This window comes from Parambassis ranga, chromosome 5 (genome assembly GCF_900634625.1).
Source record: "Parambassis ranga chromosome 5, fParRan2.1, whole genome shotgun sequence".
In the NCBI taxonomy this organism is placed as follows: Eukaryota; Metazoa; Chordata; class Actinopteri; family Ambassidae; genus Parambassis; species Parambassis ranga.
The window spans coordinates 24,116,664-24,144,495 of record NC_041026.1 but is presented as its reverse complement, the minus strand read 5'-3'; the positions used below and the strand labels follow the sequence as shown (position 1 = coordinate 24,144,495).

The 27,832-nt window shown below is 40.5% G+C and overlaps 3 protein-coding genes across 4 annotated transcripts; all 3 read left to right on the top strand.

Annotated features, from left to right (window-relative positions):
* Nucleotides 1-690: 690 nt before the first annotated feature.
* ccdc120b (coiled-coil domain containing 120b) lies at nucleotides 691-11,008 on the top strand. The gene is made up of 11 exons (XM_028406673.1): nucleotides 691-804; nucleotides 6,252-6,401; nucleotides 6,489-6,581; nucleotides 6,977-7,107; nucleotides 7,665-7,766; nucleotides 7,861-7,981; nucleotides 8,108-8,167; nucleotides 8,382-8,535; nucleotides 8,626-8,727; nucleotides 9,000-10,037; nucleotides 10,580-11,008. The coding sequence occupies exons 3-11, from the start codon at nucleotides 6,533-6,535 to the stop codon at nucleotides 10,674-10,676; spliced, it is 1,854 nt and encodes a 617-aa protein (XP_028262474.1). The 5' UTR covers nucleotides 691-804; nucleotides 6,252-6,401; nucleotides 6,489-6,532; the 3' UTR covers nucleotides 10,677-11,008.
* A 6,251-nt stretch (nucleotides 11,009-17,259) lies between these two features.
* On the top strand, nucleotides 17,260-23,282 carry LOC114435276 (SRSF protein kinase 2-like). Of its 2 annotated transcripts, XM_028404892.1 has the most exons (15): nucleotides 17,260-17,386; nucleotides 18,304-18,585; nucleotides 18,662-18,770; nucleotides 18,856-18,943; nucleotides 19,090-19,177; nucleotides 19,273-19,379; nucleotides 19,492-19,657; nucleotides 19,785-19,810; nucleotides 19,909-19,965; nucleotides 20,426-20,777; nucleotides 20,932-21,029; nucleotides 21,786-21,893; nucleotides 22,014-22,083; nucleotides 22,165-22,257; nucleotides 22,645-23,282. In XM_028404892.1, the coding sequence occupies exons 2-15, from the start codon at nucleotides 18,372-18,374 to the stop codon at nucleotides 22,830-22,832; spliced, it is 1,764 nt and encodes a 587-aa protein (XP_028260693.1). In that variant the 5' UTR covers nucleotides 17,260-17,386; nucleotides 18,304-18,371; the 3' UTR covers nucleotides 22,833-23,282. The 2 variants fall into 2 exon arrangements, with proteins under 2 accessions (XP_028260693.1, XP_028260694.1); XM_028404893.1 differs by lacking the exon at nucleotides 19,909-19,965.
* Nucleotides 23,283-23,394: 112 nt separating this feature from the next.
* comtb (catechol-O-methyltransferase b) lies at nucleotides 23,395-27,832 on the top strand. Its single transcript, XM_028404896.1, has 6 exons — nucleotides 23,395-23,543; nucleotides 24,482-24,653; nucleotides 26,585-26,702; nucleotides 26,795-26,988; nucleotides 27,066-27,197; nucleotides 27,268-27,832. Coding segments are annotated over exons 1-6 (798 nt in total). The 5' UTR covers nucleotides 23,395-23,541; the 3' UTR covers nucleotides 27,448-27,832.

The following is a 27,832-nucleotide window of genomic DNA, read 5'->3' as shown; positions in this document are numbered from 1 at the left end:
ATTGTATTAAGAGTTCTGAAAATGTGACAGTTGTTTGGACAAATGCTTGTTAGCGACTGAAAAAACTGTAATAAAGGATTGTGTAGCACTAAGTGGCACCTAGTGGTGAGGTGGCTGAATGTTCCTCCCTCAAAAAAAATCTGATTCTGATTAAACTGAAATAGGGTGTATTATTAAGAACTGTTGTCAAGTATTATGATATTGTTAAGAAATATTTAGTTATTTGATTTAAATATCAGGGCAGAAAATTAGCTGCACTTCATACACACAAACATATGGTTTTTGTGACTGAATAAAAATGTGCTGTACGCGCAGTAACGCGGTAATAATAATGTCGGACAGTGGAGAGAGAACCCTGAACGCCTCACGTGAATTCACGCTTTTTGTTTTTTTTGATTCGGCTTCACCGTGCGCGTGTCTGTGCAACAACTGGATATGTGCAGCCTGTGTATCGGAGCACGCAGAGCGTACGTTGTAGGCATGTAGCATGTGGGAGGGGCGTGTGTGACAGACAGCTGGCTGCGTGGAATCGCAGTGTTTTCATCCTTTCTCCTGTCTCGGAGCGGGTCTGCTGAGATGCGCAGCGCTCCGACGCAGCGGAGGTCGCGAGGCTGCTGCTGCTGAATTATAATTGGGATACGAAGCCACCAGGAACGACGAATGGCTTCTCTTCACGAACTATAAGCGCACATTTAGTTAATTAACGCGTTTCGTCCTGTGGTGTCACGGTGGGATGGTTTTTCTCAGCTTGGTTTTTCCACAGAGGACCATGGAGACCTCCGAAGGCTTCGGTCATGCTCTCTGGTAAGAGGAGGCTCTGCTTCAAGATGTCTTGTTAATTTTAAGTAGGCGTTTATAAATACATATTTTTCAGTGCAGTTTTTCTGTCTCTGTTTAAAATGCATCTTTAGTAAGACGTTACTAAAGAAGAGAGCGAACTGGACGTGTAGGCTTCCTCACGTAAAAGACGGGTTGTCATCGTGGCAGTCAGTGACACACCTGCGATATGTTCCTGCTTCCATTAATGAGTGCTGTGTGTTTTATTATTGTCAGCCGGCGCTGCCGTCTGAAGGCACCGTGCAGATGCAGCAGGATGGCTGCAGCCGGGCTTATGTGGGAACACATGCTTCTCACACTGAGCTACACGTCTGTAGCCTGCACTGAATGCAGGGACAGCGCTCATTGTACATATGCTGCATATATAAGGCAGGTCTAAAATTCAATGAGCAGAAAAAAAACTGTGTCAAGCTTCCTGGGAATACACAACTTCCCCCTGTTGCTGCATTGTTATGGAGCGATGTAGGCAGAAGCATCCTGCTATATACAGCTGTGTCTTTAGGGCCTTATTGGTTCCACTGTTCACATTAATAGATGCTGCTTGTTCTCATGCAGCAGGGCTAAGTCCTATTATTAACAGATTCCTGAACAAGGATGTCTGTCAGGATGTGTAAAGCAGCTCATCCAAATGCTGGCCGGTCAGTGCCTTCGGGGTGATTCACTGCTGTCCCTCCTTTTGGTCTGTCTGGGAAACACCTCTCTGTTTTCAGAAGAGGATTTTCCTCTGGGCTGCCTGAAAGTGCTGATTGCTCCTGATCTGAGGGCTGTTTTATTTGCTGGGAACAACAGGCCATTTACAAGAGGTTTCTGTTTTATGGAAGGGGTGTCTTAGACCATTTGTGCTGTTTCATCTTGATCAGGGGGATTGTGACACTTGCTGGTGTTTGTTTTCACCCTTCTCTGTTATCTTCAAATAGGTAGCTTTTCTATAAAGCAGCCTTGTGGTTTTCACGCTTTTCTGGGTGTTACAATTCAATCAGCTACCATGGAATTGGAACTTGACCCAGATTAGTGCCAACACAATTGTCTTCTTTTGCCATTTTGTCACTGAAGGTGACAATACTCTAGCTTATGATGCCCTCAAGATGTGAAGTGACACAATTTGAGTGATTTACAAACATGTGGGCACACAGTGAAATCATCAAACCGCTTTGTCCGCACATTTACATAGATTTAAAATAGAAACAGGCTTTTTTTAATGCCTTAGCATTCACTGATTGAAGGGACTTGATGTCCAGATTCTGGTAAATTGGAGTAGTATCACAGATAGATTAAGAATTCACCCATGTTTCTTTAAAACCAGAGCCAGATCAGGCTTCACACAGTAGTGAATGTAACTGCATGTCTGTGGCTTCACTTCATAAATCTGAACAAAAGGAAAACTCTGAGCTGCTTCCAAAATCAACAAAGCGGATTACAGCCCCCATGGAGCAGAGAAACAGCGTTGGAATACATACAGAAATCCCTTCAGGTGTTACAGAGCAGAGGGAAAATGTATAGGAATGATCCCCTCGGACATTAGAGCCACATTCCTTTCTTTATTACTCCCCCCACCTCAGCTTAGCAGAATCCAGGTGGATAGTGATCACCAGGTTTGCTTTGTTTATGCCTATGGTTGTTGTGTCAAACGTGCAATGGTGAGTGTCAAGGCCAGAGAGGAGAAATGGAGTGGAGTCGATTAGTCCTATAAGCTGCCCTGCTATGCGCTGATAAGTGCGCTGTAAATCAGTATTTCATGGATACAGAGAGAGCAAGAAGAGATCATATTATTGTTGGGGGTTCATGGAGGGTGGGGTCACCTGACCTCCCATAAGCCCTGCACAGTTCTTTGGATGGGATTGCTAAGGTGGAGGTTGTTCATCCTCTGAGTGTCTGATCTCATTCATAGACCCTTGGATTACATCTATTATTTTCTACATTCTGCTTCTCATCATTCATTGGGTGTATAGTGTCCTTGGAAGATGGAGAGAGTGCAGATAAAGGTCTTTTTACAGTCAGGTGCATTGAGGAAACAAACAGGGAAGTGTTGTCATGGTAGTCTGACATGTATGTTAAGCTGCACATTCTGTTTGCCTACTTTTGACTCCTCAGGAACCGCTGTGGGACTCTAACAGGAGCTGTATAGTTGTAACACTGCTCTGGTTACCAAGTGTAAGTTGACAACAGCAGCAGCTGTGTCAACACCAACAGTCAACATAAGGGCTGCCGGCCTCACCTGTTCCGAGGTGAGATTTCAGCTGCTCTTTTACATCTCAGCTGCTTTGAAGACATCAACAAACAAACTGTGTGGCAAATGTGATGCAGAAACATGTTAAGAAGACACATGCACTAGTAAGTCATGCATACATTGGTTGTAAATGCCGCAGACAAGAGTTTTCTGTTTCTGGGTCTCTCAGGCCGGACAAAAGCCGACAGCAGAGAGAGGGTATCGCTTTAGGAGCTGGGAGGCATCGTGTTTATCAAGGGATGATAGAAAACTGTTGCCTGTCAGAACTGAGCTTCGCTGTGAGTGTTGCAATCTAATATGTATTATGTCTCAGCTGAAGGCAGTGCAGTGCAGTTCCTTGTGTGAACATGGTAGGATCAGACCTACCTTACAGGCTTCAGTGTTTAGCCCTTTGGACTTGAATATTAAACTCCTCCCTGATTTGCATTCGTGTGATGCGAGCTGCAGCTCACTCTCATTGCACAGCTCATGTTTTAATCAACATGGCTCCCTCTGTGCTATCTGTACCACCATCCTGAGCCCCCACACACACTAAGTCAACACGTGTTTGATGATGGCGTGGCGTTCAGATTTCTTGCATTCACATCTCCTTTGATCCTTTTTACCCTGATGCCGATTATCTGGGTCTTCATTGTCCTGCCATCTCTCCTGCAGGCTTCTCTCTGGAATGTGATGCCCTTTTGTGTTGTTGTACCTGCACTTCTGCACACATCTGCACACCAGATGTTCACAAAGTTAGACTTCGACTAGTGAGAGCACTGATCCTCTCAGGCGTGTAATTTGTTAGACATGGTAGTGCTTAAAGGGCGACCTGTTGCAGTTGGTCCTTACTGTTCCTTTAGCCCTGATTATGAAGCAATTACTGTATCATAGTGTTTCCGTCCTTTATATAATATTTTTTTATAAAACATGCACTGTGTTGCTGCATATGAGACAAATTGCTGCACAAACAGTTCCTTGCATTTCTTTTATTTTTTTTGTTTATGTGCTTTAATCTTGACTCGCTGACTCAATGTAAAGCCACTAGATACATAAGATATGCACAAATCACATAAGCATTTCTTTAAAATAATTTAGTCAATATATGCTTAAAGTTTTTAAATTTCACACAAAGAAAAGAGGAAGATGAGTTACATTTTGGAAAGATGGGCTTAGGATAAAGACATGACATGTAGTTGTTATCATACTACTTTGTCTGGGTGGAAGATTTGTTCACAGGGTTGTTCTGCACTGCAGCTTCCTTTTCACATTCTGGTCTTTACACTGATAATTGAACAGCCTTTATTTAAATTCAATGTCAGTTTTGGTTTCACCGCACATGTGGAGCCACTGTAGCTTATGGTCACACAGACACAGCGTTTTGTTGAGGGCACTGACATCCGTGCAAAGCCAAATACACACACACACAGACCACTGTGTAAACTCATATACACTTCAGCAACAAAACCACTGTGCTGTACTGAAAGATATACAAGGCGTTTTACATCAGTGAAGAAAGACAGTGTTAAAGGAGTCATTATTTTATCAGGAGGTAGTGGACACATTTTACCAACTGAAAAGGATAGCACCACATTTCAAAGCCGTTCTTAAGAGACATGGCAGCCCTTTGGCTCTGGTGTTCAGCCACCCAGAGATGGCCCAGAGGAATACCAAATGTCTGTGTCTGTCTTCTCTTTTCTCTCAGAGAGTTTTATTGCTCTGCTGACCAACAGAGAACAGAGATGTCATTGCCTTGTACATTCCCAGGTGAAAACTGCTCTACAGGATATTAGATTAACTTAAAATCTGATCATCATGGGTTTTGTGTAACAGGATTCATGTGACGAGCTTTTGTCTGAGTAGTCGTTGTAACTGTGCCACTTGTTTGTATGAAAGGCTCCTACTTCAACAGGAGGTCAAGCATGCTGGGGGTTTTCACACGTACAGGAGCAAACAGCAGTTACTGGTTCAGTTCCAGGACAGGAGCCAACGCAAACTCTGTGCAAGTATTTGAAGTATGTCTTCACAGAAAGTGAGCCTCATTCTTTATGGTGTTTGAGTCAGGAAAACTGAACACTGTCTCACTGGCCCCAAAAAGCGAAAAGCTGGTCGGCTGTGAGCAGAACTTTGAGACAGCTGCTCAGACTAACTGATAGATAAATGTTTCCTTTTCAAAGACAGAAGCAATCTTGGGAAGGGTAATTCTTATCCAGCCCTTGAGGCCTTCCGTCTAGATCTGGTGGCTGAATGGAGTCGTTTTATGATTTACTCGACTGGCAGGAAGACAGCAAGATGCTTGTTTATGGCAGCGATTTGTGCACAACGATAAGTGAGAGGCTTTTGGCAGAAAACGCTATCTCTATTTTTGGATGTCAATTCTCTGTTGGGTATTAGGAAAGTGGCTTTGTAATGAACCTCCATTATGTGTGAAAAAGTGCACGAAACATTGCTCACAGTGTCTAAGGTTCTGCTTTTCTAAATAGTTTTTCTATTTTTTTCTCACTAGATGAATAGATCATCTGATATGCCAAGGATTAAAATATAGTAAAGGCATCTTCCTGGAAAGTGAATTCACATAAAGCTTGATATTTATGACAGGAGCTAAGAGGGATCCACACTGAACGTTTGCTGTTATTCCCCTTTGTCTGTGTTATTTATTCCTTCACCTTGCTTCTGGCTCTGTTCTCTGGCTGCCCCTCTTTTGGTAGTGGAAGCTTTTGAGACATGAAACACACACTGGGATTAGGTTTCTCCCTCTCTCTCTGTTCATACATTATTAATATTACTAATCATGTCTCATTGTCCTTCTTTTTGCAAATTAACTGGTTGCTAATTGCATCTTAGAGCTAATTATAGAGTATCACTTTTTATCACTGTATGCCTTTTATGCAAGTTATATTCAGACAGTTCTTAAACGTTTTGTATTAAAAGCACGAATGTGACTTTATATAAAATCTAGGTTCAAGGTACTTTAAGTAAAATCTAACCTTTTAATAGATTTTCTTTATCATCTTAGACCCTGCTAAATCTGACGATAGGAAGTTATATATTTATATATTATTTATATATATATATATATATATATATATATATATATATATATTATATATATATATATATATATATATATATATATATATATATATATATATATATATATATATATAAATAATATATAAATATATAACTTCTGATCTCTTTTTTTTAGGATTTAGTTTTAGACACCTGAGCAGTGGCGCAGCGGCTCCCCCTGATGGTCCCCTGTGTCGTCTGATCTAGGATTGACACATGCTTATCCACTGCTAACCTACGAGAAATGCAACTCATTCTACGCCTCAACACAACACATGGCTGCAAGGTCAGAGAGAAAAATCTATATAAAAAAGATTATATATACTGTATATATATATTGAGCCTCAGTTAAGCCTTTGTTTGTCTTCATCAGGTGAGGGTGTGGCTGGGAGTGTGAGTTGAAAAGAGTTACGTCACATGGAGGTCAAAGGACATCTGATCACGTCCATGGGTCTGGGGGCTCCTGGTGAGTAATGATGTCTTTCAGAGTGTGAAGACTTAACACGGTTGTGTCTGGACAAGCCTGAAATTGCCCGACAACTCCTATCAGCTTGTGTTTTTTCTTCTGTCTGTTTTTCTCAAGGGAACAGCCAGCTGAAAAAACAGCTGTATCTGTGAAGGCATATTGTTCACTTACCACCACAGCTGCCAGATAATCTTATCAGAACACTGTTAGCTGAGAATAGACAGCATGTCAAAATGCAACACTGTGACACAGTATAAACAAAGACAAAAGACTGCAGCGTTAATTTGCTGAGATCTAGTTTGAAAGGTTCTTCACATCTAAATTTAAGCGACTGATCCAGCTATTGTTGTTACATCACTCTTGGATGCCTTATGAAAATGTGTTGTGCTACATAGATGTTCAAGGCTGCCAGGACAGCAAACTGCAGGCTGAGAGGATTGCTGCTCTGCAAGAGAGGAAACAGACGCTGGAGGCTCTCCTCAACGCCAGGGTGGGAGAGCTCAGACAAGTGTGCTTGCAGGAAGCGGTGAGCAGCACTCACTTTGAACATACATGATTCGGTGTTCTCACTCTGTACATCTCAAGATTTTAAATGATATCTGTAGGTTATGTTATAATTTATTGTATTTTGGCTTTACAGAACACTTGCGTTGCTTCGAGCTCAGATGCAGCTTGCACCTTGTTGACAACCTGATATTTTTCTCATACTCAGATGGGCTGCTTATTTGTCTTTGCTTGATTGCTCCTGTGACCCTGTCAGTGCATGTTAATGAAGTCACAGCTGCCTCAGCTTTTCTTTAACAGCTGTTTAACACGTCGCTGTGTTTCAGCTGGATGTCTGGTGATTCACTCTGCGTTCCTATTTTAGGATTCGGAAGTTATCATTTGTGTTCTCGGTGTTGCTCTTTGTTCTGCTTTAGAGGTGAATTATGATAATGATAGCAGCATGATTTCTGGCATTTCTATTACTGTCATTTGTAGAGATGATTTTCCTGACACTGAAAGTAATCCATTAAGTGTAATGCTTTGGCCCTTACAGGCCATTGAGAATGAAATTTAGTTACTCATGAATGTCTTCTACAGGAGCTGACTGGGAAGTTGCCCCGTGCTTTCCCCCTGGAGACAGGAGAGAAACCCCCACCGGTGCAGCGCAGAGCTGGCCTGGTGCCCAGCACCAAGACAGAGGTAAGTCAACACCTTGAATATCAATTGTGTTTACGCAGCAGCTGTATTGCTGTGTGTATTTGTGGCCTAACATGGTTGGCTGTCCTGGCTGCAGGATGAGGCTGCCCAAAGGAAGCAGATGAAAGCCATTTTCACCGGTACTCTGTACAGACACTCAGAATCAGACCGAAATGTCTCAAACAGCAAGAGGACGGTCCATCGAGGCTGTCATACAGGTATGATTACACAGCACATAAGACACACCAAAACACTAAATAACAAAACAAATGCTGTCATGTTAAAGACTCTACACTTCATGCTGCTGACTTGTGTGTGACCTGAATAGTTTGTCTGTCCTTCAGAGGATACTGTCATGTCAGAGAGCACCAGCTCCATGTCAGATTCAACATCCCATGACAATGGTGAGTCAAACTGCATATAAACGTCTCTCTCTTTCTGCCGAGTACTGTATTGTATATTCATATTCACAATGAGCTTAACAAAGCAGCAAAAAAAGTCTGCAAAAATGAATCCAATGTGGACCACACATGTTTGCAGTGCCTTAATGAAAGTTTTTAGTCATCAGTAATGGGGCTATAATAGAAGTTTATATCTTTGTTTTTCTACTCCCAACAGAGTCTTCCCCCAGTGTGGCTGCTGACCAGCGTTCTCTGTCTCAGCCTCGGCTCACTGTGGGCAGCCCTGACCACAGAATTAGCAGGAAGCTGTCCCCAGTAGAGATTTACTATGAGATGAGGACACGCCGCAACTCTGTCACAAGCTCTGTTAGGTACTTATGCTAAAGTGACCTTGTTCTACATCCAGCCTGATCAGTACTGCATACACAAGTAATCATCTTCACCTTGTGTTACTTTCACAGCCCTACTCACTCATTACCTAGAAGTGCTTCAAATGTTGAAGGCAGAAGTGTGCCAGCGACTCCTCTGTTGGCCCGAACTGCTCCTATCAGCGTTCATGTCAGGTAGTGTGTGACACTGGGTTCTGTCTGCTGCAGCACGGCCGCCTATGATAACTGTGTGGTTGGAAATAGTTTAATGACTTCACTGAATGCAGAGACAGAGTCGGGGTTGGAATAACAATTAGTGTCAAGTTTAGCTGCCAGCAAGGTATTAGTTTATTCTTTGGACTTTGAGCATAAGTAACTGTGTATGTTTCTGTGAAATGTAGTTTCATGGTTTTAATTTAACATTTAACATTTTTACATTTAAGCTGTGGTTGTGCTCAATCTCTTAGGTCAGATGCATCAGGTGGTAATGGTTTGAAGCAGTGGTCTGGCAGCCTAGATGTGCCATACATGATTCCACTGGCTCAAGAGGGCTCCTCTTCTGACCGCCGAGGCTGCCCGTACAGTTCTCGAGCCAGGCGCAGCAACAGCTCTGAGGCTCTGCTGGACAGATCGAGCCTCCCAGATGATCCTGCACCCAGAAATGGGATGCCACAGAGAGGAGGGCCCTACAAAAGCTCAGAGACACTGACTGATGGCAAGTTGCGGCACATTCACCTGGGCAGCCCTGAGAGACAGGTGGACAGCTCTGCAGAACAGGTCAAAATGCGTCTGTCTATGGGGGGCAGGGGGGCAAGTGGAGGCTACAATGAGGTATTGATGGACTATATCTGGGGGAAACAGCAGAGAATGCAAGTGCAACATCACCTGTATCAGTCCACAGGCAGGATCTGGCAGGACATGGCCTCTCCTCGCTCCTCCACTGCAGCGGTGCCTCCTCATGCCAATGGATTTTCCCACTCCCAAATGCACCTTCCCAGTGCTGCACCACCATACAGCCCCATGGTCCTTAGAGGGTCCCAGGCTGAGCTACGCAGGGTTAAAGTTACCAGAACCAAATCTTGTGGGCCCTTTATTCCTTTGCAGCAACATCCCCAAGATGCCATCTTGTTATCGGCATATGAGTCTCCCCTTCCTGCCTCTGGCACCACCACATCCTCCATCCCCAACCTGCACCCCTATCAAACAGAGCTGTCTGGTCCCTCCTTTGGGCGCAGACCCCCACAATTCTCTCTTCCAACCCCAGAAGAATCAACAAGAAGCCTGCATAAAGCCCTGGCTCTGGAGGGACTAAGGGACTGGTACCTGAGGAATGCTCTTGGCTATCCTCCTGCTGCTTCAAAGGGCCATGAGGCAGGGATATCTCGTCTCTCCCACCCCCACCCACTGGTTCACCAGACCCAGTCTGTTCAAGGTGAACCAGGCAACACCCAAAGGCCTCAGATACCCCAGTCAGCCAGCTTCCATGGTCACCCACTGCATGGAAGGTCAGTACAGTACAATGCAGAATCATGTGTGTACACATATGTACACATTCAGTATGACAACATCACAGTTACAGAAGTTACAGAGTCACAGAGACAATAGGCATAAGGCTTACTGCTGTATGCTATATGTATTCCTGTATATATGTATTCCTGATCTCACCATTTGTAATGTTGATAATGATAAATTAATGTTAATTTAATATTTTTTCTTACTGGAAACTGGCATCAAAACTTTGGCAGTGGATAGTGCCATTCCTTAACTGGCATTGTTGTTGTCAGTTTTTTGTTTTTATTATTATTGATGTTGTGTAACTGTTTGCTTTGTCAGCACTATCTCCTGCTGCCTCATCCAAACATCCAGATATAACCCTAAAAATAAGGTGTGACAGAGGGTGAAGATGGTCCTGTCCAAGCTCGGCTACATTCTGACCACATTTCACAGATTTTATCTCTGAGATTGTGTTCTTGCAGGGATTTTACTGTCTACTGCATGTCTGGAGTTTTCAGACCACTGTATTGATTTATTTTGTCTCCCCCCACAGGTCAATGGAGTTCTCTCTCTATCAGGAGACTCCTGACCCAGAGACACAAGAGATGACTTCCAAGGAGCCCACTGCAGATCCAGGTACCTTGGTCTGAAGCAGCAGAAAACACACACACACACACACACACACTGCATTATATGAGCAAAAACACTGTAGCCTCACATACTTACATGACTACGCACACAATGTGACCTCAGCAGCAAAGCAAAACATTGCAACCTCAGCAGAAAGAGACTGGAGTAAATGAAAAACTGTAGCTGTACAGTATGAAAAGGCCACCAGTATGGACTTCAGACCCAGTGTTCTCATGTGGATGTGCACTGATGCAGTAGTGCATATAACACCAATATGGTCATGCTGTACTTCATAAATAACTATTTCTGGTCCAACACAAGCAGTTATATCCTTCCTAATAACCCTGAGAAATGTCCCTAGATCTACTTTTTTACAGAATATATACAACTCTAAATAACTATTTTGTATCTTCTGACACATAAAAAAGTTATATAAAAGAGGTAATTTATTGCTCATTACTCATGCGTTCACTTCATTTGAAAAGTATTATTACATGCTGGTGAATGTGTGTTTGTAAAATATATAAAACGCAAAAACATGCTTCAGTCCTCATCTGCCGTCTGTTTCACAGCCATTCATATTTTTCACATTTGTTAAAAAAAAAAACGGGCAATGAACTGTAGCATACTGGTGTAGCAGACAGATGGGAGTGCCTATGTTTTAATATCAAAACTAAACCTTGGTTGGAAAACTTTAAAGTGCTAACATTGAGCCTCTGTGAGCTTGGCCTAATCAAAATCTGAAAGCATTTTAAGATGTCAGTCAATTTGGGTATTTGGAATGATGTCATAAATATTGTGATTTTTGTTGACGAGTGGTTATTTTCTGGATTCAGCTCGGTGCTGGCTGAAAATGTAGCTTTTTCTGTGCTGGCGCTGACAGAACAATTAGACCCGTTTTAGGAAACACGTAGGGCTGTACTGAGATCTACTGTGTAGCAGTAGCACATGACTGTATGACAGCAATTAACTCATATCAAGTCAGTTTTTCTACATTTCGTTGTGGAGGATTTTAGTGTCATACAGAGCACTTTATGAACATCTTAAGCCTTAATTCCCTATTGTCACCCAGAGAGATGAGACAGTGGGAAGGTTTAGACAGGGTTTATAATGGGGCAACATTAAGGAAAGTGACTTTTTTTGACATCTGCTGAAGGTCTGTCTGTTAGTCTGTACATAGTGTGGTTTGTACTGAAGAGTGTCATGCTAACATTTTATTCCTGTACTAACAATGTAATTTTTAAACTAACCACATAATAAATATTTATTCAAAGTAACCTCCCCCCACTCCTTACACCCCCGCGAGCACTATTTAAGAGGTTGCAAAAACTGAGGTCGAAATGACGGTGTGAGCAGGCCTCACACCAGGAAATGTGTTCATGAGAACTGATACTAGCTGATATTTGAATGTCTCATGACTTTCCTCTCATCTTTCTTTTAACATAATGCCATAAAGTTACTGTAATCGGCCTCAATAGCATTCTTTGATGTAAACAAATCAGAAGAAGGTATAAATTCCTCAAGGACACTGAAAATATTGTATTTTGGCATACCAGAATGTAACAGACTTTTTCACAAGTTCAGTTTGTTCTTCATTTCATGTACTTGCTCTTTTGCCATCTCAGTACTCATTTGAATGTAATTCTTTATGTGTATTATATGTCGTGTTTTTTTTTCTACGGGAATATACAAACTGTAGCACTGCTGAGTGTTGCCTGTTTTTTTTTTCTTTCTGCTGTCTGATGTGTTCATGTCCTCTTAGTTTCCAGCTCCATAGAGCTCCTTCTAGCTCGTTAAAACCTGAAATCAAAGCTGGTTTAGAAATTCCTGTACCCCAAATAAGATAGTAACATTCCATTGGATTGCTTAAAGTATAAGTCGGGTCCAGCTGCAGCTCTGTGGTTTGGATTCTTTGGGTTTCTCACTTTGTTCCCCTTTAAGAATTATGTTTGGTTGCTTCCATTGCCTCAGAGTTGATGATACAGCGCCCTCCAGTGACAAACACAGCTGCCATAAGTGTCAGTGAGACAAGACTGTGTGGGCAGATGTAAGAAAAGAGAGAGACATATCATGCTCTTTATTACACAGTGAAGGTTGTCATGTTTCATACTTGATTTAGCGAAGCTGGAAAAATGCAACAAATATGTTATATTTTTAGTGAGAGTTCATATATTAAATTTGGTTTATTCCTGCTTGCAGCTTGCCTCTAAACATGGCAATGTACAGTACTCAGACTGAATTATTTCAAATGAAATTTTCCAAAACATTCATGACCCTTCACAATAAACTGTAAACTGTAGTCTTCTCATTTAACAGCCTCATTTAAATTTGGTCCATACTTAGGACCAAAGATTTGGCATTCAAAGCTATGGTTTGTAGTTACTGCTAATTAGCAAATTTTAGCTTGCGGGTATGAATGTCTCATGACTTTCCTCTCATCTTTCTTTTAACATAATGCCCTAAAGTTACTGTAATCGGCCTCAATAGCATTCTTTGATGTAAACAAATCAGAAGAAGGTATAAATTCCTCAAGGACACTGAAAATATTGTATTTTGGCATACCAGAATGTAACAGACTTTTTCACAAGTTCAGTTTGTTCTTCATTTCATGTACTTGCTCTTTTGCCATCTCAGTACTCATTTGAATGTAATTCTTTATGTGTATTATATGTCGTGTTTTTTTTCTACGGGAATATACAAACTGTAGCACTGCTGAGTGTTGCCTGTTTTTTTTTTCTTTCTGCTGTCTGATGTGTTCATGTCCTCTTAGTTTCCAGCTCCATAGAGCTCCTTCTAGCTCGTTAAAACCTGAAATCAAAGACCAAACTGCTGTGCACTGGGGGTCATAAAGGTATTTTTCATATAATGTACTCTATAAGTTCAAAATAAATGAATATAAATTTAGCTCTGAAGCAAATGTATTCAAACTATATTATATTTATGAACCTGTAACATTTTGTAGCTATCTACTGTAGCCCTTTCTCATCAGTGCGGGACCTGGTAATGTGTGTTGAAACCATTTCGTTCAGCAGTGTGAAGTGTTAATATTTGATTTTTAAAAAAAATGATATTTAAGTGCAGCTGTTTTCTCTTCTCTTCTCCTTATTACAGGCCTGTCAGAATGAAATGGCCTGCTCTGAGCTGTATGTATGAGATTGTGCATTCATTCTACTAAATAAAGTGTCATGTTGAAATGAATGATTGAATTTGTTTTTTTGTTTGTCACTGTAATGATCATTTGTCAGAGCAAAAAAAACAATGAAGACTAATCCAATCTGTGAATCATGTAATTTTTAATTTATTTTCATTTTACTTTTTTTTAAGTGAAAGTGAATTATTGAACCACATTTTAGTGTGCATCATGGCTTCCTGCTTTGAGTAGTGACTTATGTTATTACATTTTTTTTTAAAATCATTTTTCAAACATGTGTAAAACTGGAATTTCATTTTTATTTTAGTAGGATTTGCTCTATGGTTTAAGAAATAATTATTTTAATCTACATGGTTTTATTATTATTATTTTTTTTTTTTTAAAAATCATGTCCTAGTTGGTGATTTTGTGATATGTGTGAAGGTCACACTCATTCAGTATGAGCCTGTGAAAACATGTCACTGTGAGTCATCTAAAGGAAAATGTTATTGGTCTTAAATGGCATAAAGTCTGCAGTGAAATTAACCCTCATGTGTTGTTCGGGACATTTTTGTCCTCTGAGAGAAATTTTTCTGTTTATTTTGGCCATAACTTTGTCAATATGTGGACAAATTGAATCATTTTTCCTCAATAAGCTTAATTTTACATAAATTTTGTTAATATGACTTTAAAATTTTTCATAGGTCAACGGTACACTGTGGGCAAATTTTACCCCCTAATGTGTTGTTCGGGGACAAAAACGTCCCCTAACTTTAACGGTTTTAAAAATATATTAGATAAATATTTTTTTGAAATTTTTTTGCATAGACCTTTTAATTAACTTCAGTTCTAATCAACAGTAGTGAAAAAATCATTTTCCCCCAAGATTTTAACCCTTTAATCACCAATTTTATAAGGGGTGGTGCTGAAAATTGAAAAAAAAAAACACAAAATGGCTCATTTTTAATAGAAAAGGTGAATGTGGACTGGATTCTTTTTAACCTTTATTACAGTCTTGGTCATGTCAAACATCAGTAAAAAAATTGACTTTATTGCATTATTAGTTTTTGCACAGCACTGGATTTTCTTTTTTTCTCCCATTTTGTCCCATAGACTTACATTATAAACACACTTTTTTTGACTGCACAGCCATGGCACTAAATAATCATGCATTCTTGATTGTTGGTGGTTTACCCTGTTGGTAGGAGGTAACATTTGTGATTTTTACAGTTAACAACTTAATTACCATATTAACCCTTTACCTGCAGGCCTGTGCTCATGTAGTGTAGTTTCCGGCTTGTATATGGAGTTATAGGGAGTATTTTAGCACATAATTGTGTGTCTACACACTGTGTGTGTATGTTAGAGAGGAAGAGAGCCATTTGCACACTGTCAGGGAAGGAAAGTCAGGAAAATAAAGTTACTAAGTAAGTGAAGTGTACCTAATTCAGACGTACAACGGCAATGCATAAGCATGTAAAATGAAAACATCCAGGAGTTCTGGCGTCTGAAGTTGTGGATGGGTAAAATAGCTGTTTTTTTTTTTTTTTAGCTTTCGGAAAACACGTCCTCCAGTAGAGTGACTTTACTTTTAGGTTAGTGTCTCAGTTGAGATCACTGAATTATTCTAAGTGAAGTCTAAGTGCCCCTTTTCCATGGTGTGTTGCGCTCCACACGACCATACGTACATGTGCATGTTACTAACTAGACACCATAGATAGATAACTTGATAACATATTAAATAATCATTGACTAACCAAATCTAATCTACAGTTTAGTCCCCTACTAAAATTAGTATTAAAAGTAGTTTAGTAAAGTAAAGTAAAGTAAATTTGTTGCAGCCCTAAAAGTAAGTGACGGGCCCTTTGATGCTGAGAGGTTCAGACTAAACAAAACAAAAACACTAGTGGACTTGCATGCATCCTCCTGGTCATTTAATGGTGACAAGAGCAGCAAGCAGCATGAAGAGAGGATTCACCTGTGCATGAGTGAAGGATTCACTTGTGAACGAATGAAGGATTCGCTTGTGAACAAGTGACGGATCTACTTGTGCAGCCTTCACAGCTTCACAGCCTGGCCCTTCATAGAGCCAGGCTGCACAATCATTTCCAGAGATTGTGCACAAGTGAATCCTCTCTTCATGTTGCTTTCTGCTCTTCTCACCATCAAATGACCACAAGGTCACATGTAAGACCACTTGCCTTTTTGTTTTGTTTAGTCTGCACCTGTAGACATCAAAGGGCCACACATGCATAGCAACACTTTCTTTGTTTTTGTTTACTATGAAGACTCTGTGGTTGTGTGTACTCACAGACAACAAGATCAGTGTGCAAATGGCTCTCTTCCTCTCTAACATACACACACAGTGTGTAGACACACAATTATGTGCTAAAATACTCCCTATAACTCCATATACAAGCCAGAAACTACAGTACATGAGCACAGCCCTGCAGGTAAAGGGTTAATATGGTAATTAAGTTGTTAACTGTAAAAATCACAAATGTTACCTCCTACCAACAGGGTAAACCACCAACAATCAAGAATGCATGATTATGTAGTGCCATGGCTGTGCAGTCAAAAAAAGTGTGTTTATAATGTAAGTCTATGGGACAAAATGGGAGAAAAAAAGAAAATCCAGTGCTGTGCAAAAACTAATAATGCAATAAAGTCAATTTTTTTACTGATGTTTGACATGACCAAGACTGTAATAAAGGTTCAAAAGAATCCAGTCCACATTCACCTTTTCTATTAAAAATGAGCCATTTTGTGTGTTTTTTTTTTCAATTTTCAGCACCACCCCTTATAAAATTGGTGATTAAAGGGTTAAAATCCTGGGGGGAAATGATTTTTTCACTACTGTTGATTAGAACTGAAGTTAATTAAAAGGTCTATGCAAAAAAAGTTCAAAAAAATATTTATCTAATATATTTTTAAAACCGTTAAAGTTAGGGGACGTTTTTGTCCCCGAACAACACATTAGGGAGAAAAAAAGAAAATCCAGTGCTGTGCAAAAACTAATAATGCAATAAAGTCAATTTTTTTACTGATGTTTGACATGACCAAGACTGTAATAAAGGTTCAAAAGAATCCAGTCCACATTCACCTTTTCTATTAAAAATGAGCCATTTTGTGTTTTTTTTTTCAATTTTCAGCACCACCCCTTATAAAATTGGTGATTAAAGGGTTAAAATCCTGGGGGAAAATGATTTTTTCACTACTGTTGATTAGAACTGAAGTTAATTAAAAGGTCTATGCAAAAAAAATTCAAAAATATATTTATCTAATATATTTTTAAAACCGTTAAAGTTAGAGGACGTTTTTGTCCCCGAACAACACATTAGGGTAGTGTTTGCGAACAATGCATGAGGGTTAAGGTAACCCACAACATTGTTTTTAATGTAGTTACACATATGAGAGAGTGACTTCCTCCCGCCTCTGGAAGCGGAGCTCCGGTGGCCAGCAGCTGCAGTCATTCCTGGACCAGACAGAGGAGCGTGAGCTCGAGCACCGCGCGCGAGTCTGAGGGCGTCTGCTCCTCGTGCCAGGCTCGTGTTATTTCCTGCGTTACAAACTCTAAAACAGGATCCACTGCACGCAGGGGTAAGTGGGCTCCTCCTCTGATGCTGTTGAGTATTTATTACAAGGGAATTACGCTGGCAGAGTTTTTGTAGCGTCGTGGTTATTGAGCAGAAACTTTTCAGTCGGTGTAGCACGAGAACAAGCCGACTTCCTGCGAAAACCTTCAGAATAAAACACTTGTTTTCTTATTACAAATGGCAAATGTAGTCAGTATATTAAACCGTTTATCAAAAAACAAAACTAGCCAACGTAACAGTTAACTTCATGGCACCGGTAAATGTTTGGTTAGTTGTTAGGTGCAGTGAATTAACATGCTAGCTAGCAGTAACAGTTTTGTTTTGGTGAAGCCCTCAAAAGCTAATATGCTAGCAGCATTTTTGTTATTTAAGTTTTAAATCTTCTATTGACTGTCCATTAAAAAGTGGCAGCAATAGCATGAACATATGTTAGACTCTTATTTTTGAAGTAAAAATCTCCCCTTGACTTGAGCTTCTGTAGATATCAGTGCCTCTTAACACTTTTGTTATTTACCATACATGCACACAAAATAAGCTCAACAGGTCAATGAGTACAGTGAGAGCGTGGACTAAGTATCTAATCTGTCTTGACAAAAACCAGGACAGTGAAATTAGACGTATATGGTGGCTTTCATGTCCAAACCAGTGCTGGCTCTGTCACTGCAGTAGTCTGTGCAATATCAGGAAGAGTCCAGTTGCAGCAGGGCCAGTGTCAGGAGCTATTTACGTTGACATGCCATTCATCTAGTTAAAAATAAACATAAACATTCACTGGTCCTTCCAAAATGTCATTGCAAACAACCTACTGGAGGCAGTAGTTAAAAACACAAAATAAGACAAAGCCAGTGACCGTGTTTCAGATGTGAAGCAGGAATCTCTTTCCATTTTTTGCTCTATTCATTTCCTTATTTGTTTTAATAGCTTCTGGTGCTATCGCCCTTGCTCTTCATCTTCAGCTGTGCTCAAAGTCACAAAGGTTCCAGTTAAACATGTCATCATCATATGCTGCTGCTATATCAGCTCTACTTACAACTAGTTCTTTGAATCCACCCATTAAACCACGCCCTCAAATAACCCAGTGCCCAAAAAGGAGTCCTAAACCTAGCAGTCAACCACACTGCCCTCCACCTGTAAACAATCCTTCACCTGAACCTCTAGGATCATATGATGAGCAACAGGAAAATCCTGCAGACTATGGCATAGGTAGGCGGGCCCGTAACTCTAAAATTTCACGCAGGGGTGTAGATCTTTTCTTTCATGTTTGCTCTGTGCTACACAGGTGGATACTACCCTGTAGAGATTGGAGCAATATTTGTTGACCGTTACCAAGTAGTCAAAAAGTTGGGATGGGGTCACTTCTCAACTGTATGGCTCTGCTGGGATATGGTGTAAGTACACATTTGACCTTTTTACCTTTCTATTAACAACCTAATATGGTGACATTAAATATTTGCTGCATTTGTTGGCCTACAGGAGGAGGCACTTTGTGGCTTTGAAGGTGGTGAAGAGTGCTCAGACCTTCACAGAGACAGCACTGGATGAGATCAAACTTCTAAAATGTGTCAGTGGTTTGGTAGTTTTAGAGAACCTGGACAATACAGCAATACAATAACTTGCATTTTTTCTTGCATCATTAAATCTTCACTGTTACCTTCACCATTATTGTAAGTCCTCAAAGATAAAATATATCTAATGTATGTCCATTAGGTAAGGGACAGTGACCCCAAAGATTTAAAACGTGACAGAATTGTGCACCTCATTGATGACTTCAGGATCTCTGGAGTGAACGGAGAGCGTATCCTTACACAGATGCTCCATCGTGCACATTCTGTTAATGTAACTTGAGTTAAGATTCTCTGTATTGTGAAATTGTCTTTAATTACTCATCAGATGTGTGCATGGTTCTGGAGGTTCTGGGCCACCAGCTGCTGAGGTGGATCATCAAGTCCAACTACACAGGCCTCCCCCTGCCCTGTGTTAAAAGCATCCTCACACAGGTGTTATGCATCCATTTACTCTATTCTACTATCATCATACTCCCTCTTAGATTATCTGTTGTGATTGCTCCTTGTTGACAAGAAGTGACTCATTTTTTATTCCTTATCATAGGTTTTGCAGGGTTTAGATTACTTGCACACTAAATGCAAGATTATCCACACAGACATCAAGCCGGAAAACATCCTCATGAGAGTGGATGAGGCTTATATTCAAAGGCTTGCAGCCAGCACCAAGCTGTGGCAGCTGCCTATGTCTTCTGCAGTTGACAGCTCTTCAGGTTAGTGGTGCTATGCTCATAATCATAGATTATGTCCTGTTCTTAAAAATGTTATCAGCTTTCTGTTTTTGGTGGGTTTTCCCCCATCCCCGGGGCTCCTCCTGCTGATGTTTTCACTTCCTTCCAGTGAACAAAGCCTCAAGAGAAAAACAGGTGTGAAAACATTATTATTATTATTATTATTATTACTGCAATGTAAAAATGGTTAATGTAGTTGTATGACTTGGGCATTTCTGCTATGACTTCCCAAGAGTTTGTCAAACTTACTGGGAAAGCTGACAGGTGTTTTCCACACTCTTGGAGAGTGGGTAAGACAGAGGATTTGGTTTGCTTTTTTTAACACTCATACATCCTTATTGCATCTTGTAAACATGATTGGAACACAGCATGTGAAACTATTAAAGATTGAGCACATGCCAGCATGCTGCACTGAATTTTTTGTCATAACACATATATATAATTTATATCACTGTGGTGCATGTGAGGCTGACAAGGGTAGGACTTAAATCCTACACTATTAATTAGAGCTGTGACAGGGTAGTCACAGTTTTTACCTTATAGATCGTGTGTGTATGCATGTGTATTTTATTTTAAGAATTTCTGTGTCTATCGGAGTGTTTATTTATGGTCAGATTCTGTCAGGATGCAGGATGCATGTGGCCAGAGAACTCATTGTGTAATTTGCTTGATTTGCACTTCCTTGTTCATTGAGCACAATTTATTCTTTTTCTTTATGTTTTCGACCTTTCACCTGACTTCATGGTGCAGTCCAGCAAGGTTTCCAAGAATCCAACTAAGCGGCTGATGGGCAAAGACAGAAAACGACGAGAACAAGATACTGCGCCTGAACATAAGCGAGACAAACCTCTTCTGGATGGTGATGCTCCCTTTGGCACCCCCAGCTCCACGTGTCACACTAAGGTCTTTGGTTCTAACCTCCAGTTAAGCAGACAGACTCTGCTGTTGGAAGATGGACTGGACTCTAATCCACAAAGCTACAGAGACTCCCTCTACTGGTCAGAATGTGGCACCAATGCTCCTGTCTGTGGCACCAGATCAGTGTTACTACATCACACTGCAGAAAAAGTGCCTCCTCGACCTTCTGCATCCGCTCCTAGAGGTCAGTTTCATTAGGTTAGTTGTTTTTCAACTTTCAGGCCATCTCCACTTTCAGTAAAAACTTTCTGGTCAGTGTTAACTCTATACTAGTACTATAGTGTTAACACTATATTACTAGTATAGTATGTTTATTTGGGTCATTTTTTGTATCATAGGTGTTAGTGACTCAGATGTAGTCCTGGACTTACTGAAGCCTCAGAATGCTGACAAAATCCTCATCAAGATAGCCGACCTGGGAAATGCCTGCTGGGTGGTCAGTAAACAAAGTGCATACATACACCATGTTTTAATTAAAGCTGGTTTAGAAATTCCTGTACCCCAAATAAGATAGTAACATTCCATTGGATTGCTTAAAGTATAAGTCGGGTCCAGCTGCAGCTCTGTGGTTTGGATTCTTTGGGTTTCTCACTTTGTTCCCCTTTAAGAATTATGTTTGGTTGCTTCCATTGCCTCGGAGTTGATGATACAGCGCCCTCCAGTGACAAACACAGCTGCCATAAGTGTCAGTGAGACAAGACTGTGTGGGCAGATGTAAGAAAAGAGAGAGACATATCATGCTCTTTATTACACAGTAAAGGTTGTCATGTTTCATACTTGATTTAGCGAAGCTGGAAAAATGCAACAAATATGTTATATTTTTAGTGAGAGTTCATATATTAAATTTGGTTTATTCCTGCTTGCAGCTTGCCTCTAAACATGGCAATGTACAGTACTCAGACTGAATTATTTCAACTGAAATTTTCCAAAACATTCATGACCCTTCACAATAAACTGTAAACTGTAGTCTTCTCACTTAACAGCCTCATTTAAATTTGGTCCATACTTAGGACCAAAGATTTGGCATTCAAAGCTATGGTTTGTAGTTACTGCTAATTAGCAAATTTTAGCTTGCAGGGTATGCTAAATTAAGACCCAGACCAGCCATAGGAATTTGGATGAATTTGATGTTATCCATGAAGTTGGTGTTTTGTTAAATTTTAATGTAACACTAAAGCTCATCTTTCTTCAGAACAAACATTTTACTGAAGACATCCAGACGTGTCAGTACCGCTCAGTTGAGGTCCTGATTGGTGCTGATTATGACACACCAGCTGACATCTGGAGCACTGCCTGCATGGTGAGCACAGCACCTGTGTTGACGATAGTCTCTGTGTGTCTCTTATTTATTCACTTGTTTCAGCATTGCAGATTGTGTCCTCACAATTGTTTATTTTTATTTTTTTTGTGTGGCCTGCAGGCGTTTGAGTTGGCCACGGGAGACTATTTGTTTGATCCCCAGTCAGGAGCCACATTCTCCCGCGAGGAAGGTTGATGTTGTTTATGACACCCTTTTTGTCGTGACTACTATGAATGCGCCTAAAATGTAGTATCTGCCCATGTTCTCCCAGATCACATTGCCCACATTATTGAGCTGCTGGGACCTCTTCCAACCCAGTTTGCCCTCTCAGGGAGAAATTCTAAGCGATACTTCAGTCGTAAAGGTAAAGTCATGTATTCTAAAAAATACAGAATAATAATTCTGTACAATTTGTCTGTGTCATCAGTGAACTTCGGGTGGCTTCTTCTGTTCTGGGGCAAACAGGGAGGCTTTTTTGGTACTAGTACTAAAACAAAATGTCTTTGAATTTGAATTTGAAGCACTGGTATCCTTTAGGCAGACATAGTCCAGTTGAAGATGAACAGAAGGCTAGACAGCTGGGTTGCACAGCACATAAGGGCCTAGAGGCTGATATGATCAGGGCCTGTAGTCTTTTCTTAGCTATTGGTCATTGATGTAATATGTGGGGGAGGATAATGAAGTGGGTAGAGATTAGTTGGCGTCCTGGTTTATCACCCTGATTCATGAGTCTTCCTTTTACTTTCTTTAGGACAACTGCGGCATATCTCAAAGCTGAAACCATGGAGCTTGTTTGAGATCCTGCTGGATAAGTATGAGTGGCCACGGGAGGAAGCTATGCAGTTCAGTTCGTTCCTCTTGACCATGTTGGAGATGCTGCCAGAGAAAAGAGCCACAGCTGCCCAGTGTCTGAAACACCCATGGCTTGCCTCCTACTAACAGTGGCCTCACCTAGAGCTCAGCAGACTATATCTGTGACATAGGCCTGCTGTGGGTGTAACCTGGTGCTGGCATCATGAACATACTTTTTCATTCAAGTCTTGATCTTTTAATGGAAGTATATGTCAGGCTCTACAATGGCAAAATTAAGGTTTGTTTTGCTGAATATGTGCCCTCATATATGATTGCAAAGACCTTGAGTTTGGAATGTTTTTTTTTTTTTTTTTACATTTAAATCACAGAAAGTAAACGTTGTTTGTTTAAGTAATGAAAATGCAACTATAACCAGAAGAAGGGATGAGATTTATTCAGAAAGATGTTTATATGGTGGTTTATTTAAAACAGATTGTGTAACTTCAATTAAGACACTTCTAAAGAAAAACATCCACAATGTATAAAATAATATTACTTGTAGAAACTGCACTCAGATTTAACCGTATTAAACCATTAAATGCCCTGCTTTTCTGTGACTGCTGTGATTGCTGAGTGAGTGTGTATGCGCATGTGTTGACTGTTGAGATTAGCTCTGTTGTACATTCCTTCCATGCTCACATTCTGCACAGCTCCCAGTAGGGGGATGGAAGGAAGAGAAGGGAGGAGTTAGTGGCATGTAAATGCAAGCATATGTCCGGCTGTTAGAAAACTCACAGCCTTTCCTCTCGCAGCAAGACAAGGTGAGGACAGAAAAGGGAACGCCACCTACCCATGCATGTAAGTCTTTATTTTCTTTTTGATTCTAATAAAAAATGCAAGAGTTGCTTTTCTTTTTATTCCTGATGAGACTTTGTTCCTGTTTTGCAAGAAAGAGAGCACGAGTCTGGTTTTAATTCCTGTTTTGGACTGAGTGTGCTTGTAGGATTGTGAAATTGTGGAAGAACAAAGCTTACATTTAGTGGCAAACTGGCTCTGCAGAGGCATACCAGTCATGTTATTTTTGCAAAAAAGTGTCTATGTTTTCTTTTTAGTTCAGGTAGATAGTATGCTCAGCATGTGAGTTGGCACAATGTGTCCACAGAATGAAAAAAGATGCAAGAGTGTTTGTTTTTTTTAACCAAGGCTCTGCATATGGTATATGTTGGAAAGAACCCAAGGTAAAGGTTAAAGTCATGGTGCTCTGCCTTCTGTGACACTGCTCTTAACCCCCAGCCAGTTGCCATGCAACTCAAACTCCAAATCAAAAGGAATTACCTCAACCAACAGTGGTCTTTCACAGTTGCATCATGAGTGCATCGTAGAGTCGTTTCCAGCCTGCTTTCCCACACTGGGGGCTCTTGTTTGGGCTTCTGGCAGTGCTTCTCTCCTCTTTTTTTGATTTTGCTCTGTTGCTGCCCTTTTCATTTGTGCCTCGGATATCTAAGAGTGGAAAAGGTTGTCAGTGTTTGTGTGTACTAGTGCTTATTGCTGTTGATATTAAATGACAGTCTGTAGTGATAACATCAGCAGCAGATGAAACTAGGAGCAGTAACAGTATTGTACTCTGCATAGTAAACACCCATCTCATTAGCCTGACACAAAGGGGGTGAGGGGAGACATGAGAGCTTTCATTAATTCAATGCAGATGTGCTGTTTTGCACTGTGTCTGTGGCACATTTATCACTGCTCCTCTCCTCAGCCCTGCTGAATGAGTGTTTACCTTCTCTGTCTTGCAGGATGTTGCTGACTCTTCTTTACAGTTGCATTGGTGGAGCAGCTCTTCTGTATGTTCTGTACAGATGGGTGATCCCTGCTGTTGTGCAGTACCACACTGGACTGGCACTGCTTTGGCATGACATCATTGAGGAACGAATGCTGGACATGCTGACCCGGTCCACACGGCCTCAGGTGTGCCTTCCATAAACACTCACCTCTTAGAAGATCAGCTCTTACATACAAATAACTGGATTAGCATATTGTAGTCCTGCAAGCACAGGAGCTTGAGTGATGATGATTGAGGCTGACAGAAGATAAAGCTTTGTAGCCACACACACTCAATGAGCACTTAATTATTAACATCTATACAGCTTTAACTGCCTTATATTTCTCAGGGTCAGATCTTTGTGACAATGGACCATCTGTATTGATGGTGTATGCTGGTTTATTTGGACATTAATTACCATCTAGAATATGTCAAAATCAACACGAGCACATAGGTGGATGCAGAAAGTTCCATCTTACTTCAGCCTGTAGCCACTAACTGGCAAAACATCAGTTACAAAAATGATCTGCTTGCTCTATTTGAGTAACATTTGCATAAAAATATCAAGTGACCGTGTATGCACTTTCTTCAAAGACACCAGGAGTCAAAGCTCAGCTTTCTGAAGGGAGGAAATACAAAACTAGTAAGAGAAGGAGATGAAGTGATGGAAGAGTAGAGAGAGAGGAAGAGTAGGTACTCTTCAGTGTGTCCAGGATAAAATTGACATCCAGTGTGCTGTTCAATGCAAACTGAGCCGACTTGTGTTCTCTGGCAGTAAAATCTATAGGCACAACATTTTGAGACACATTTATGTACACAATTTATACAATCATTTCTACACAATGGAGAGCTGCAGAGAAAGACAGCAAGATGATACAGAAAGGGGGAATGAAATCAGAGAGAAGAAGGCAGAGAAAAAGGAGAGCAGTGTAATATTAAGCAGGAACATGAGATGATGACAGAGGAAGCAGGTTATAGAAAGACAGGAAAAAACTGAATCAAACTAAAACACCGACACAGGTAATCCAAGGGGGGACGAAGAACTGGTGACACATGGGAGAAAGAGGAACACAGAGGGAACACAGCATATATGCAGTAACAACACAGTGTGATGACAGTAAATTAAACAGATGAACTGATAAAGACAAAGCGGAGGACAAGATTTAAATACACTTATGTAACAAGACACAGGGCAACACAATCAAGGCGGGGCAGGTAATCACACTGGAGGGAAACACAAGAGGAAGTAAAACACAGGAATACACAGGGCAACATTCTTTCAAAATAAAACAGGAAATACCCCCAAAAAACATGAAAATACAAATATTCTGAAATAACCAGGAAACTAAGGAATAATTAGAAAACAAGACCAACCGAAAACAATATCATAACACAGTCTAGTCAGATAATTTAGTTTATGTATATGCCATTAAGGTGTAATCCATTTTTAGCTCTGCAAGCATCATAGTGCAAACTTGACTGGGAATTTGTGTGCATTTGGTGCACTGCAACATGCTCTGCATTTATTTATTTATTTTAAATAACATGTAAGAAATTTTGCAATACAAGCAAGCAGCAAATAAAACTGCTCACAGTTCTTTTGAGAGCCAGTGATGTCACTGCTACAAGAGCTACAAGAACAATATCTGAGACACAGTGAACACTGCCGCTGTTCTCTCTACAGCCCCAATACAAACACAAAGTCATACACTTCACAGTTAGCAAAGAGGTTCTTCAATGTTTCTGTTAAAGGTCATTGTTCAAATATGCATGGTGTTTTCAGGGAAGTACAAAGAGCTTATTCCTCAACCTGTGATTGTCTTACTACTAGAAAAAAGGTGTGCCCTGTACATGCTCTACCTATAAAAAAGGTGCATAGTTCATGGCAGTTGCCAAGTAGTGATAACTTAAACGCTGTAAAAGAAGGCCCATTTCTACATCAGAGTTTGGAGAGGCCATACTTATGTACTGTACTGTTCTGTACTGTGTACAGTATTGTTCACAATCTTCTTAAAAGAATAAACAAACCTGACGGAAGAGACAGAAGCACTGTAAGTGTGTTTTTTGTTTCCTCCAGCGTCTCCTACATGCAGTACAGAAGAATGCCACCAGAGGGGACCCTCGCAGCGTGATAAATGCCATTGATCAGTTCTGCAGACACAAAGAGTGGGCTATGAATGTGGGGGATGAGAAAGGTACTGATTGCTTATTATATCAGTATGTACATGCATAAAACCTTACCTTACTTAACTTCTCTGAACGTTTTGGTATTATTTGTGTGCCATAGGCTGCATACTGGATTCAGTGGTGTCTGAAGTAAATCCATCCACTGTGCTGGAGCTGGGAACCTACTGTGGGTACTCCACAGTGCGGATTGCCCGTCTGCTTCCACCTGGTGCCAAGTTTATCACTCTTGAATTTAACCCAAAAGTGGCAAAAATTGCTCGTCAGGTCATTGCTTGGGCAGGATTAGAGGACAAGGTAAATGTAGAATTTAATTAAATTAAACTCTTGATGTATAGGTTAGATGAAACCATGTTTTTTCTTCTTCTTTCTAGATCCAGCTAGTTGAAGGAGCATCTGGTGACTTAATCCCCAAAATGAAGGAGCAGTTTGGGGTGGAAACATTTGATTTGGTTTTCTTGGATCACTGGAAAGATCGTTACCTTCCTGATACAAAGCTGATGGAGGCAAGTTTGCTCTTTTTATACTGATCAAACATTTCTGCCATGATGATCACTTTTTAATTTTTTTAATCAGGAGTGTGGCCTCCTAAAGAAGGGCAGCATCTTGTTGGCAGATAATGTTATCTGCCCTGGAACCCCCGACTACCTGGAGTACATTCGTAACAGCCCGCGATACAAAAGCCAGTACTTCAAGTCTCACCTGGAATACACCAAAGTGGAGGACGGCTTGGAGAAATCAGTCTTTTTAGGGTAGATTTGAACAAAAAGTGTCTTGTTTCACCCTGATAATACTTAAATGGAGCATTGGTCCTTAACTTGTAATCAAGTATTTTTACATTGTGGTATTGTTCCTTCTGAGTACAGGCAAACCTCAGACTTTTCATGGGTTCACTGATTAGATGAACAGCTTTTCTTATGTGTATCAACTTGAAATTAAAAATAACATGTAAAGGACAAACAATTTGTGTTTTGTTTGTGATTCTCCAAATGACTCATAATGAAATAGCCTACGTCATGCCCTCTTTGAGGTGTCTATATTGGTACATTTATACTTCGTTCAAGTTTCAAATTGACAGATAAGATGCAAACTGATCTGCTTTTCCCAGAGCAGCAACTCAAATCAATAATAAATCTAATCC